The sequence below is a fragment of the Miniopterus schreibersii genome (genome assembly GCF_964146895.1).
Source record: "Miniopterus schreibersii genome assembly, contig: HAP1_SCAFFOLD_145, whole genome shotgun sequence".
Lineage (NCBI taxonomy): Eukaryota > Metazoa > Chordata > Mammalia > Chiroptera > Miniopteridae > Miniopterus > Miniopterus schreibersii.
The window spans coordinates 34,759-48,795 of record NW_027669761.1 but is presented as its reverse complement, the minus strand read 5'-3'; the positions used below and the strand labels follow the sequence as shown (position 1 = coordinate 48,795).

At 42.0% G+C, this 14,037-nt stretch overlaps 1 protein-coding gene across 2 annotated transcripts in view; it reads left to right on the top strand.

Moving 5' to 3' along the window:
* The window catches only part of LTN1 (listerin E3 ubiquitin protein ligase 1), a 46,066-nt gene that overhangs the window by 20,659 nt on the left and 11,370 nt on the right, over nucleotides 1–14,037 (top strand). For both annotated transcript variants that reach the window (XR_013998099.1, XM_081163024.1), the window contains exons 17-24: nucleotides 766–925; nucleotides 1,824–1,928; nucleotides 5,671–5,813; nucleotides 8,605–8,740; nucleotides 8,952–9,096; nucleotides 10,263–10,476; nucleotides 11,405–11,642; nucleotides 11,992–12,066. Coding sequence is in view for 1 of the 2 variants with exons in the window: in XM_081163024.1 (XP_081019150.1) it covers nucleotides 766–925; nucleotides 1,824–1,928; nucleotides 5,671–5,813; nucleotides 8,605–8,740; nucleotides 8,952–9,096; nucleotides 10,263–10,476; nucleotides 11,405–11,642; nucleotides 11,992–12,066 (1,216 nt within the window). In the remaining variant the exon portion in view is untranslated. The remainder of the gene's footprint in view (nucleotides 1–765; nucleotides 926–1,823; nucleotides 1,929–5,670; nucleotides 5,814–8,604; nucleotides 8,741–8,951; nucleotides 9,097–10,262; nucleotides 10,477–11,404; nucleotides 11,643–11,991; nucleotides 12,067–14,037) is intronic.

Genomic DNA, 14,037 nt, shown 5'->3' with positions numbered 1-14,037 from the left:
AGAGGAGGGGAGAGAGAGAGAAAAACATCAATGATGGGAGAGTCGTCATTGATCGGCCACCTCCTACACACCCCCAACTGGGGATGGAGCCCGTAACCTGAGTATGTGCCCTGACCGGGAATCGAACCTCGATCTCCTGGATCCTAGGTTGGTGCTCAACTCCTGAGCCATGCCCGGCTGGGCACAATTAGATTTTAAACTCCATCTCATCTTCTAACTTCAAAATCTAAACCAGACACTTGAAAGTTGTGAATAAATGTATATTAAAAGTCTATGACATGCCAGGTTTTGTGAAAGATACTTGGTTGTTTAATTCTCATAGCAGTCTTGTGAGGCAGATTGAGGTGTCCTAGTTGATAACTTTGTGGACAGTTCATTTGAGGACAGATGTCTGTCACTGAGGCTCATGCCCTGTGCACTGTGTCCTGCTGTCTCCCATTCTTATCACACTGGCTGGAACTTCTCATTTCAGGCCATCCCTTAGTTGTGCATCGTGTGTGTCCTGTGTCTCTGGTAATTAAGGTCCCTGTCACACTTCTAACTCATCAGAAAAGGGACCAAGTGAGATTTGAAAGAGGGGTGGGGCTTTGTATCAAACACAGGTTCTCCAGGTTCATTATCTTGAAAATCTCAAAGCAGATTTGAGGTCAGTTTCCAGATCTTCAGAGACCAGTGGATGTAGCAGTGTTAGGAAGCAGGCCAGGAAGTAAAAGATTGGAGGGTCGGATCACAGCACCCGTGTTGACCTGCTGTCCATTCTCCCAGCCTCAGAGCTGCTGTATTCACTGCAGTGGTGTGAGGAGCTGGATAACCCCCCTGCCTTCCTAACCGGATTCTGTGAAATGCTTGAAAAAATGAATATTACGTATGATAACTTGTGTGGACTTGGTAATACTTCCGGCCTTTTGCACCTGCTATTTAACAGGTAAATGTTGCTCTCAATTTCCATGTTTTAAATGACCATTTTACTACTTTATGGCTTTGTCTCTGTAAAATGGAAGCCTTCTTCATGCTAATTTTTCAATCAGAGGTTGATGTAAGTTAATCTGAATTCTTAATGACAAGTACTTGTGGATACTAAGTACTTGATTTATTTTTCTGGGGAGATATTTGGACTTAGCCTGTGTTATTAAATCTATAAATATGTTCAAGGGCCAGGTGAGGAAGGAACAGAACCTGTGGGTGTGGTTTCAGCCTGTCTGCCCTCTGTGACCCGCTGTCCTGCTGCTGTGAAATTCAGCCTGTGTCCTGCCTGCTGTTGCAGGTTTATCTTGATGTGAGAACCACAGATCCTCTCCCATAGAGGAGCAGGTGTGAAAACAAGTCGTCACAGAGGCTATGGCAGTCAGATGTGTAGTGGTTGACATCACTGTGCTGAACTGTTTTCTCTTTGAGAGTTTCTTGCTTGCCTGTTGTGTCTGGGCCCCAGCTGGCAGGTCTTCCTCTGCAGTCCCACTGCATGCACTAGCCACTCAGAGCTCGCCTCCGCGGATTCTACTGCTGGGGTCCCTCAGCTTCCTCCAGCCCGGGTGTGCCCTGGGACATGTCCTTGTCTCAGTGCAGCCTTGTAAACTCAGGCCTGATGTTGAAGGTCGCCTCTCCCACCGGGACACAAGGGGCTGTGGATGGCCTTGTGCTGTGAAGCTTGGTGCAAAGCTTAAGCTCTCAGTCCTTGAAGCTGTGGCAGCTGTTTGGGTATATAAGTCCTGTGTGAGTTGATGCCCTCACCAGGTGATTTATTTAATTCTGTAACAGGCATCCAGGTGAATAGTGTTTAAAAATCTTAAGCACACCTTCAAAATGGATGTTTCCTCCTCTTTCAGATCCAAGGAGCACGGCACTCTGTGGTCTCTCGTGATTGCTAAGTTGGTCCTTTCCCGACGCGTTTCGTCTGATGAAGTGAAACAGCATTGTAGAAGAAAAGAGGGGTATGGGCCTTTGCATTTTTACTTGGTAATTTGTTGTATTGGGTCACCTTGGCGACCTCCAACTAACTGATAGTCTCTAAGGAATCCAGAGAACAAGGTCTCAGAGATGAAGAAATTAGGTTAAAGGAAGTGAGATTAAAGACAGTTTCAGTCGTTTTAGGTTTGGAACATACCTTTTTGTAATAAGCATTTTTAATTTTGTAACATTTTGCTGTGGAATTTCATACCTGTTTTAATTTAAACAAGCAGCATTTCATACACTTGGTCTTCTCCCCCAACCTCTGGCAGGCGTGTGTTTCTTTCTCCGTCTCGCCTTTCCACAGCATTACTTGCTATGTGGAAAGTCCCTTACTCTCCCTTGATAGAGCTCATCCTGTTGAAGCATACTCTAGAAATGCAGTGAATGTGCTCCTAAGACAAAGAAATAAACTGTGGTCGGAGGTACAAGAGATCCACTAGATGGATCGTGCTGGAGAGGCTGAGCATTCCAGGTAAACACGTAGCTGAATTTATGGATTTACCAAGAGGTAGGTACTCAAGAAGGGTACACGTATGTTCTGGCACGGTGGAGTAGTAAACTGAGTTTCAGTGCTTTAAACCTTACTTAAAAATTTTAAAAACTTAGTATTTTGAGGTAATTATAGATTTATTATTTTGAGATAATTAAAGATTCACATGCATTTGTAAATTATACAGAGGTTCCATGTGCCCTACCTTCAGTTTCCCCCATTAGCACCATATTGCATAAGTTTAGTACAGTTTCACAACCAAGAAAATGGTCTCGATACCATCTGCCAATCAGGTTTACGTGGAGTTGTTTGTGTGTGTTCTGTGTAAATCACGTGTGACCACCAACGTCATAAGGACCCCTCTGTTACCTTTTATGGCCACAGCCACCTCCCTATATACCATCTCCTCACCTGTGGTAACCAGTCATCTGCCCTCCCGCTCTAATTACATCACTTAGGACTGTGATTTGAGTGAAGTTATGCAGTATATGGTCTTTTGATATTGGCCATTTTATTCAGCCTAATTTAAATGTTCTGATTATAAAAGGTAGTAGGGAATTAACTAAAGAACTATTAGAACTAACGACCCTGGGATGAATAGGTACCTAACACGCAAAAATCAGTAACCTTCTTACTCATCAGTAATAATCACTTTAAAAATGTCACAGGACTGAAGGAGACTTGACTTAGGGCCGTGAACACACAATACAACATACAGATGTTGTATTACAGAATTATACACTTGAAACCTATATAATTTTAGTAACCAGTGTCACACCAATAAATTCAATTAAAAAAAATGTCACAGGAAAAAATATTTCATTTCGAATGACAAGACTGTAAATACCTACAAATAAATCTAACAAAAATTGTAATTGTAAAACTTTAGTAAAGATTACAAAGGAGGTAGGAAGATTAAATTGTAAAAATGGTCATAATAGCCTATAATTTCAGTGCAATCACAATCGAAATTTCAACTTTTTTTTAAAAAGATGACAAACTGTTCTAAACATGGTATGCATTTGAAGGAAAGATGCTTAAGAATAGCTAGGAAATCTCTGGAAGAGAAAAGTGAAAAGAACTTGCTCAGCTGAGTACAGTCATTAAGTTATTTGAAATTGGTCAATAGATAAATCAGTGGGTCAAAATAGAGTCCAGAAACCCATCCACACATATATGAGAATTTAGTTTTTGATTCCAGTGGTCTTTCAGATCAATGAGGAGAATCAATAAAAAATGATGTTAGGAAAATAGGGTATGTGTTTTAAAAAGATAGCAAGGCCTCTTCCTTATATTATACATAAAAGTGAAGTCCAGGTGAAAGCTAAATGTAAGGAACAGATCTGTGAGGCATCAGAGGAAGTAAGACTGAGTTGTTGTGCACGGGCAAGAGCTTCTTTAGCAAAGCACAAAACCCAGAGTCCATTAAAGAAATGATAAATATTTGATTTTGTGCAAATGAAAACTCTAGCAACCTAAGTGTGCATCAGCATGACAGACAAAAATACTGTGCAAACATACCATGGAATATTACTTGGCCTTAAAATGAAGGGAATTCTGACACATGCTACAACATAGGTGAACCTTGAGGACATTATGCTGAGTGAAATAAACCCCAAAGAGACAAATACTATATGTATGATTCCACTTACTTGAGGGACCTAGCTCAATCAAATTCACAGATACAGAAAGTGGAAGGATGGTAGTCAGGGCCTGGGGGAGTGGGGGGCAGCTCTTGTTGAATGAGTAGAGTTTCAGTTACGTGAAATGAATTCTGGAGTGTGGTTGCACAACAGTGTGAATATATGTAATGCTATCAAACTGTATATTTAAGAATAGTTAATATGATAATTTTGTTGTGTATATTTTAGCATAAATATTTTGAGAAAAAGGAAACTTGCCCGGCCAGTGTGGCTCAGTGTTTGAGCATTGACCTATGGTCCAGGAGATTGCTGTTCAACTCCCAGTCCGGGCACATACCCAGGTTGCAGGCTTGATCCCCAGTTGGGGATGTGCAGGAGGCAGCCTATCAATGACTCTCATGATTGATGTTTCTTTCTCACCCTCTCTCTTCTTCTCTGAAATCAATTAAAATAGATTTTTTTAAAAAGAAAAACTTCTGTATGACAGAAATACAGTAAACAAAAGTTAAAGGCCAGGTGACAAAATGAGAGACAACATTTGCAAATTAACAAAGAATTAATGTCCATAATATATAACTAGCTTCTATGAATCAGTAAAACAATCCACATTGAAAAATGTGTCAAGGACAGGTAATTCCCAGATGAAATAGTCCAAGGTAATTCCCAGGTGAAAGAATTTGCCTTATTATAATGATGGCAGTGCATATTAAAAGAAACATATTTTATCTACCATAGTGCCAGGAATTTAAAAGATTCATTAACTGTACAGTAAAACAGTCACATGTACATTTCTGGTGAAAGTGTAAATAGATTATGTTGTTTTTGGAAAGCAATTTGAAATTACCAGAATGCAATACATTCAGATCCTTTGATGTTCCAGTTCCATTTCCAGGAATCTAGCCTGAGAGGTGTTTGCACATGTGCTCAGGACATTTATTGCAGCATTATTTATAAGAAAAATTTGGGGAGTAAAACCTAAATGTCCACTAACGGAGAAATAGTTAGATTATGATATATCTATAGTATGAAATGTTTTTATTTTTAACTTAGTTATGTAGCTTTAAAATAGAATAATTTGTACCTTTGTGTTCTGACATAGAAAATCTACAAAGTATATAAGTGACATAACAACTTACATACTTTGTATTCAAGTATAAAAGTGGCAAGTAAGAAAACTGTGTTCAGGGTGACCTCATTATGTAAATGAACCCAGCTATACACACACATACATGAATATCAGTTCATAGAAAGGGCACCCAAGCAGTACTGTGTAAGTGGACTGGACTCTTACAGAGAGCTTAACTATGTGTGAATAATTCAGAATAATTGTATGTGGCTGGACGTTGAATATGCTTGTTTAAAAAACTAGAGGTGTGTTAAAGAGAGAGAAGCAGCAAAATGTAATTACTTAGAGTTTCATCATCCAGAATCAGAAATTGCCAATCTCTCCTCAGAGTTTCCTTTATTTTTATACAATTATTTTAGGTAGTGGAATTACTGGTGCTTTTGAATAGTCTGAGTATGGAGTTCTCTGAAATACCTGCATATTTAGGATAAATATAATTCACACTTTTTCTTTTCTTTAAACAGGTTTTTCCCACTAACAGAAGGTAATATGCACACCATTCAAAGTCTCTGTCCGTTTCTGTCCGAGGAAGACAGAAAAGAATTCATTGCCCAGTGTATACCTCCCCTTTTGACCTGGACCAAGGAAGATCTTTGCAGTACAAATGGTTAGTTTCTTGATAATAAATATTCTATTAATTTAATTATTGCTTGAGATGAAATTAGTGCCTCTCAGTATCTGAACCCAAATCCAGGAGAGATAAATTATAGCTGATTTGTCCCTAGTTTATACTTTTGCTGCATAACAAGTTGACAGCAGGATTAGTGTCTGCAGAGTGTCTGTTACCACTGTGTAGGACAGAGACGCTATGGTCTTCAGGGAAGATTTACAACCACAAAACCCTATAGTCATTTATTTTTCATCTCTAGCTCTCTAAGCTGCGTCTCATCTCTCCCTAGTCAGCCAGTGATTGAACACATACAGGCAAAAGAGGGAATACCTTTTTTTGTATTTAAACTTTGTGGACACTCTGCCATCTGTTTATCTGTTTGTTAGTTAATTGTATAAGTACTGCTGAACACTAGCTATATGTCCGTTCCTTTTGTATCATGTGAGAACTGATGTAGCCTATGTGTGGAAGTTGCAGAAAAGGAGTTTTCTGCTCTGTTTTGAGTGTCAGTGGCGATTTCACAAAGACATATTTCAAGTGAGTGTTGAAGGATTGTTTTCCGTGAGGCCATAGTTTAGGAAGGGCTTTCCAGGTACATAGACACTGACAGAGTGTGCATGGTGGGGTTTAGCTGCCCTTAGGGAGAAGGAAGGCAGGTCCCAAGCAGGAGGAAGCAGACCCTGGCCTTAGTGTGCAGACTGAGTTTGCACTTGAAGCTGCAGGAGCTGATGGCCCATATGGGGGGAGAGTAGTAGCACATTTACCATGGAGAGTATGTTCTCACAGCTGTGTGAGGGTGGGTGTGAGATATGAGGGTGGGGAAGGAGACTAGGTAGGGAGATACTAGAACAGTCTCAGTGAGAGAGAGCTTACAGCAAGGCATGGGTGAGAGAGGGTATGGAAATGGGAGAGGTTTAGGACATAGAATTGAAGGGCTCTGGGATTATATTCCATATAGGGGAGATGGAAGCACCTTTAGCCCTTATAGAAAACCCCATAGGACACCTCAGAGTTAGGAGGGTGGGGAGGAGCTTACAGGGAGCTGATGCCAAGCTTTAAACAAGTGGGATGCAGGTGCCTGTGGAATGAGTATTCAGACGGAGGTTTTCAGTGCTCAGCAGGCTGTTGACTGGGTGTAGATACTGCTCTAGAGTCATGTGGAGGTGGTGAAATCTGTCATGGGGTGAGCTTATTCAGGCACAGGGTCAGGGGAGCCACGAGCGCAGAACTTGAAGGGTGTGTGGGTAGAGGGAGGCTGAAGAACAGGAACTGGAGATGGAGAGGAGCAGAGGAGGGCTTTTGGGTAACATCCAACACCTGTGGTACACGCCACAGAGGTGAGATAAAATCAGGGATTGACATGTCTGTTGGCATTGTCATTGGAGTGACTGTGCTGAGAAAGTGGGGTGGACAGTCTGTTGTAGGTGTTTGGAGAAAGGGTGGTAGAAAGAAGGTGGGAGCTGGGGATTATTCAAGCTTAGAGGGACACACATAGGGAGAGGAGGGACAGGAAACCGAGACAGAGTACTTGGTGGAGTTCCCAGTAAGCAGGCGAGGGAGGGCGAGAGGTGGAAGGTGGTAGCTTTCCTGAGACGAGGTGAGGCCAGGTGTGGGGTGAGTGCAGGTGCCTATTTTGGGGTTGGGAACCTCCTGTGTTCCTACTGACAGGCTCAGGTCTCTCCAAGCCGGTCATTTAATAGAGCAGAAACTGCATTGTAGATTTTACGGAGTGAGCATTTGAAGTAATGGAAGAAGACATGCCGATCAACAAACACTAAAGGAATTGCCGTAAGGCACCCATGAGTGGCTGGTGTCAACCGTAAGTTTTTGTGGCATCAAGCTTTCCTGCTGTGCTCACTTAGAGTCCACTGTGGGATTGGGTTGGGATTTGTGGTTCTGGAAGGGATGCTGTTGACCCGACCCTGTGGAGAAGAAGAGTGCCCGGTGGGACCAGGTGATTTCTGCAGCACAGGCTGCACCCGAGGACAGGGCAGCGCTGTCCCTGACCTGAGGGTGCACGGTCCTGTGGAGGCCTGACGGGAGGGACACCGGAGGGCAGATGTTTCCAGTATTTGACAACCAGCTTTGTTCTTTTAGGCAAACTGATGAGACAAGATCAGCTAACAAATACTTTCAGTTGCTGGAAAATCAGTTATTTCTGGTTATACAGGGCTAGGCAAAAGTAGGTGTACAGTTGTGAGTATGCGAAACAGTTATTGTATTATTTAATAATTATTGTATTGTTTTCCATATGAACAATGGTAAACCTACTTTTGCTCACCCTGTACCTTGAGTCTCTCTTGTTTTGCTAGGAAAATTAAAAAAAAAACTTTTTCTGTTTTTAAAGGAAGGGTAAATGCATCACACAGTTGGCCCTGAAATAGCACGGTTTAGAGCGGCAGGGTCCACTCTTACACATTTTTCAATAAATGTACAGATTCCCCTACCTGCCGTGGGTATTTCCGATCTGTGGTTGGGAACCTGCAATGTAGAGACCGAGGGTATGTGCTCCAGGCAACGTTATATAGAGGACCTGAGAATCTACAGATTTTGGTGTCCATGGGGAATGGGGTCCTAGAACCATTTCCCTGCGATATAGAGGGGGGGTTGGAAGTTTTGGGGAGTCAAACGTCATATGCAGATTTTCTGCTGCACAGGGGTCAGTGCCCCTTGCACCCCCTCTACCCATGGCATGTCTCAAAGTTTTCATCTACCTCAAAGGAGACTTTCTTATAGTATCAGTAACACAACTTACAATTTTTAAATTCTCACTTTGTATTTTCCTCAGGAGGTTTTGGACATCTTGCCATTTTAAATTCTTGTCTGCGAACGAGAAGCATTGACGATGGAGAACTATTACATGGGATACTAAGAATTCTGATGTGCTGGAAGAAAGACCACGAAGACATTTTTCTTTTCAGTTGGTAGGTGATGCTCTATGCGGTGTTTTCCTCCCTATGTACAGTCTGGATGCAGAACGTGTATCTTATAGTCTCAGCTCTGTAGAGTGATAGGGTGGTAGACATTGACATCGCTCTTTTATAAGTAGGGGCTAAAGTGGGGTATTGTCTGATAGAATGTCTGTGTCATTCTTTAATGCTTTTCCGCTCTGCTTTGTTTTTTTCTTTGTCACAGCGATCTGTCAGAGGTGAGCCCAGAGATCTTGGGAGTCAACATAGAGATTGTGCGGTTCCTCTCCCTGTTTCTGAAGTGCTGCTCCTCTCCTCTGGCTGAGAGTGAATGGGACTTTATCATGTGCTCCATGCTGGCCTGGCTGGAGGTAAGCTCACCAGGGCTCCTGACCTCTGCTGGTCTTTGTGCATGTCTGTGCGCCAGAACTGCCGGCCGTTTGTGCAGTGTAATTATGACGGCGATCAGCGCCTCTAGATGAACTCGCCAGCTGCCATCTCACAGGGCAGTAGAATGACGGAGGTTTAACACCTGCCAGAGTCATTCAGTGACCAGGTCTCCAGCTGCTGTTAAACTGTGCGTTCTGTTAGCTCATTGTCATGTAGCATCTGCTGCACAGCCCTTCCTGGTTTGATCTTTCCACGAGAAGGTTTTTGGACTTTTTGGTTCTAAGTAAAGTATTCTTCAAGCACACTGTGTCAGTACTGGCAGAACAACTAACGCATTAACGATAAAGCAGGCCCAGGGAACCTGGGCTCTTCCTGTGACCCAGGGCAACCTGCTCTGTCTGGTTGTTACTGCAGCCGGACAGGGTGGAACTGCCCTGAGTCTCTGCCTTGCCCTCTGTGTGCTGTGTGCCATGTGCCTTATGGCCTGGGGCTTGAACATGGAGCCTCAGCTTCCTTGATGGATTGATTGATTGATTGATTTTATTTTATTTTATTTTTTAAACTCAATTATGTTTATTTCTTTATTTTTTTAATTTTTAATATATCTTTATTGATTTCAGAGAGAGGAAGGGAGAGGGAGAGGGAGAATCGAAACATCAATGATGAGAAAGTCGTCATTAATCGGCTGCCTCCTGCACACCCCCTGCCGGGGATGGAGCCCGCAACCTGGGCATGTACCCTGACCGGGAATCGAACTGTGATCTCCTGGATCCTGGTTGATGCTCAACCGCTGAGCTACACTGGCCAGGCTGAGCCTCCTTATTTTAAAATAATTTAATAATGCCCAATTAGTAGGCTCCTGAGATCATAAATGTGTCTTTAACGTATTTATCTTGGTAAATGGTCATTGATGATACTTTCTTTTGTGATTTTAGAAATAAAAAAAAGTATTTTATGAAAATTGGTTTGATTCTAATTTCTAGTATTTCATGTGGAAAAAAATCATTTTGATGTAAACTCTATTAACATTTCCTGAGATTATATATTACAGCTGCTTTTTATTTTAAAATGTAGAGAAATGAAAGGGGCATCTCTATAGTGCCTTGATTCTGGTTGAGGTCTGCTCACCTCTTTCTCTGTCTCTCAGACCACGCGGGAAAATTATGCGTTGTGCTCTGTCCCACTGGTGCAACTGTTTGCCTGTGTCAGCTGTGACTTGGCCTGTGAGCTCAGTGCTTTTTTCGATTCCACAACTCCAGATACCGCTGGCAATCTCCCTGCAAATCTAGTCAGCGAATGGAAAGAATTTTTTTCCCAAGGAATCCACAGTTTGCTTTTACCTCTTTTGGTGACTGTTACAGGCAAGTAAAAAAGGGTGTCATTGTGAGATGTGAGAGACATTAAAAACGACTTGTCAAAAAATTCAAAACGGCATCTTTGGATGTTTAAGTCAGACAGTAAAGAGGAATAGAAGATTAGCCAGAGAGACGTCTAAATATCTCAGTTACCATCATCTGCGCAGTCATGATGAGAATGAAAAATGGCAAGGCGTCAAAGACCATTGTGAATTTCAGTGGGAGTAATCAGATAACAAAGATAGATGGTTATAGCTCAGACATTTTCTTTTTTAAATGTGTCTTTATTGAACTCAGAGAGGGGAAGGGAGAGGGAGAGAGAGATAGAAACATCAATAATGAGAGAGTCATTAATTGGTTGCCTCCTGCACTCCCCCTGATGGGGATCGAGCCCACAACCCAGGCATGTGCCCTGACCGGGGATTGAACTGAGAACCGCAGTCTCCTGGATCCTAGGTCGATGCTCAACTGCTGACCCACACCAGCCAGGCTCCTCTTTCTTTTTTAAAAATTAGATAATAGAAGTCACTGAACAGTTGAGGTTATAAATGTCATATACATTCAGTTCATGTTTCTAGTTATAGTTGGTCTAATGTTTGTCAAGTTTTTAAATTTTTTTAAAATATGTTTTTATTGATTTTAGTGAGAGAGGAAGGGAGAGGGAGAGAAAAATAGAAACATTGCTGAGAGGCATCAACATTGATCGGCTGCCTCCTGCATACTCCCTACTGGGGATTGAGCCCTCAGTCTGGTTGTGTGCCCTGACCGGGAATTGAACTGGGGACCTCTCTGTGCATGGGATCATGTTCAACCAAGTGAGCCACACCAGCCAGTGCTCATTTTCTTTAATAACATTTGATTATCTGTGAACCAATCAAGCTGTATTTCTCATTTTGTTTTGGGATATGGACATTTTTTCCCATTTTGTTACCAGGAGAAAGCAAAGATACGTCGGAAACATCCTTTCCAAATGCAGTGTTGAAGCCCATGTGTGAAACATTAACATATGTCCCAAAGGATCAGCTGTTGAGTCACAAACTCCCTGCAAGATTGTTTGCTGGCCAGAAATCAAATTTGCCGGGACATCTCCAAACTTTGCTCAACACACTCGCCCCACTACTCCTCTTCAGAGCTCGGCCTGTGCAAATTGCTGTTTATCATATGCTGTACAAGTAAGACTCTGAATACACGTTAGGGGGCTGTAAAAAAAAAAAAAAAAAAGGAATATATATTTAGTGTTAACTCCTAGTCATTAAAAATATCAAAGTTAGAAACAAACAAAAGCGAGGTGAACTTCGCCGTGCATTTTTTTAATGACGAGAACACCAAGTTTCTTAATCTTTTTTCATTGTGTTCTCCATATAGTTTGCATTTAGATAATCCTGGCCATAGGTAGTTATTCAGAAACATTAAAAAATATATTCATTCCAAAATAAGTATTGGTCTTTCTGCTCTTAAGCATGATTTTTAACACCAGACAATTTAAAATAAAATAACTTAAAGTAATGTTCTGATTTCCAGGTTGATGCCGGAATTACCACAGTATGATCAGGATAATCTCAAGGCAGATGGAGATGAAGAGGAAGAACCAGCCCTGTGAGCTTTTTTAATAATTTGTTTTATATACTCATAACCTGTCTCACTTGTAATGACTTTAGAAGACTGAGGTGACACAGAAGCTCTAAACACAGATGTATGTTCATTCCCAGGTCTCTTAAAGTCACCTGTAAGGTGTGAATAGACCCTAGAGTTCAGCCAGAAAGACTCTTCCTCTCTCATCTTAATTGCTCCTTCACCATATTTTTAGTTTGTTACTATTTAGTAAAATTTCTTTTGGCCACATGGTAGCTTTTGTGGCCAGATACCAGTGGAGCGCCCATTTTGTGTAAAATGTTGATTTGATGCTGAGGGAGAGAATACAGTGCTTAGTAAACGTTCTTTGTGTTAAGGAGCTTGCAGTGTCACATGGACAGCGCTATCTATGATAGAAGCCAGGGTTCGACAGGCGCTAAGAAGGATGGGTAGCTTGTTATGCACCCCTGTTGTGCGCCAGGAAGGAAAGACTTCCTGCTGTGGAAGAGACATTTGTGCTGGGCCCTTCAGGTTGGGCAGTGTGCTGGCAGGGCAGGAAGACCAAGCAGGTTAGGGGAGCCCTGTGTGCAAAGGCAGGAGGCAGAAGTGGCCGGGCTGTGCTTGGGAGTGGTGAGTGGCCACCACCTGACACGTGTTCTTTTGTCTGCACCTTCTCCCACGGGAACATACGCTCTGGGGAGGCAGGGAGTTTTGTCTCTTGTTCTCAGTTATATTCATAGCATCCAGAATGTTCCTGGCCCAAAGCAGACTCATGAGTGCTGCTCATTTTTGAAGGAAAGAATAAATAAATGAGTATAGAAGTTGGGGGGAGGGGAGGATGTACTGGAAGACATAGCTAGAAGGGAACTTACCAATGACAATTTTTTAGGATTTGGGCATTATTTGGTAGAAAATGGGTTATCACCAGCTGATTTGGACAATAGTATGAATCCTTAGTTGTACACAGAAGCAAGCAGAAGTTGAGACCAGTCCAAACATCATAACATGCGTGGAGGTGATGTGCAGAGTGGAGGGTGTGCAGAGGGGAAGGAGTGCAAAGTGGAGGGGTGTGCAGAGGGGAAGGAGTGCAAAGTGGAGGGTGTGTCAAGTGGAGGGGGTGCAGAGTGGAGGGGTGTGCAGAGTGGAGGGTGTGCAGCGGGGAGGGGTATGCAGAGGGGAGACTATGCAGTGGGGAGAGAGCTGAGCTGGTACCTGTGAGCTCTAGTAACCACTGCATGGAATGGAGAGAGGCTGTGTGTGAGGTGTGGTGTTGGAAGAAACAATGCAGAAGTGGGAGACCCATGTGTGGTGGGAGAAGGGAGCCCCAGGGAAGGAGAGCACAGGTGAGGAGAGAACAGGGCTCTGCAGGGTTCCCACCAGGATGTTATTTGTAGCAAATCTCTTGGTGTCACCTGGAAGTGTCTGAAAGCAGTAGTTAGAACTCGTTTCACTTCGTTGTCGTGAGTTGATGCGAATGCTAAATTTCCTGAGAAGATAGTCTGTTGTCTCATAGGTGATACAAGACCTGGTAGGATTTGGCAGCCCTTGTGTTCCCCCATTAGCTGAGCGACCATAGTCATTTTAGCTTTTCTATGTGTGTGACTTTTTCATCTACAAAACAGAAGGTTGAACCAGATGTTTTCTAAAAGGGTCTTTTTTTATAAGTGGTAACTTCTATAGTTTGTATTTTTATAGCACTTAACATTTTAAAAATACATAATTATGGAATTTATATACTTAAAGATATTTGATATTTTATATGTAATGTATTTATATATTTATAAACATGAAATATGTAATGTATAATATATTTTCAGGTATAAGACATATTTATATAATATGAATTATGTCTTTCATTTTACATAATTGCCATTATGGGAAATTAAGAGTTAAAGTTAAATCTATAGAAGGAGAGTTTTTTGTTGTTTTTTTTTAATATATCTTTACTGATTTCAGAGAGAGGAAAGGAGATAGAGAGAGAGAGATAGAAACATT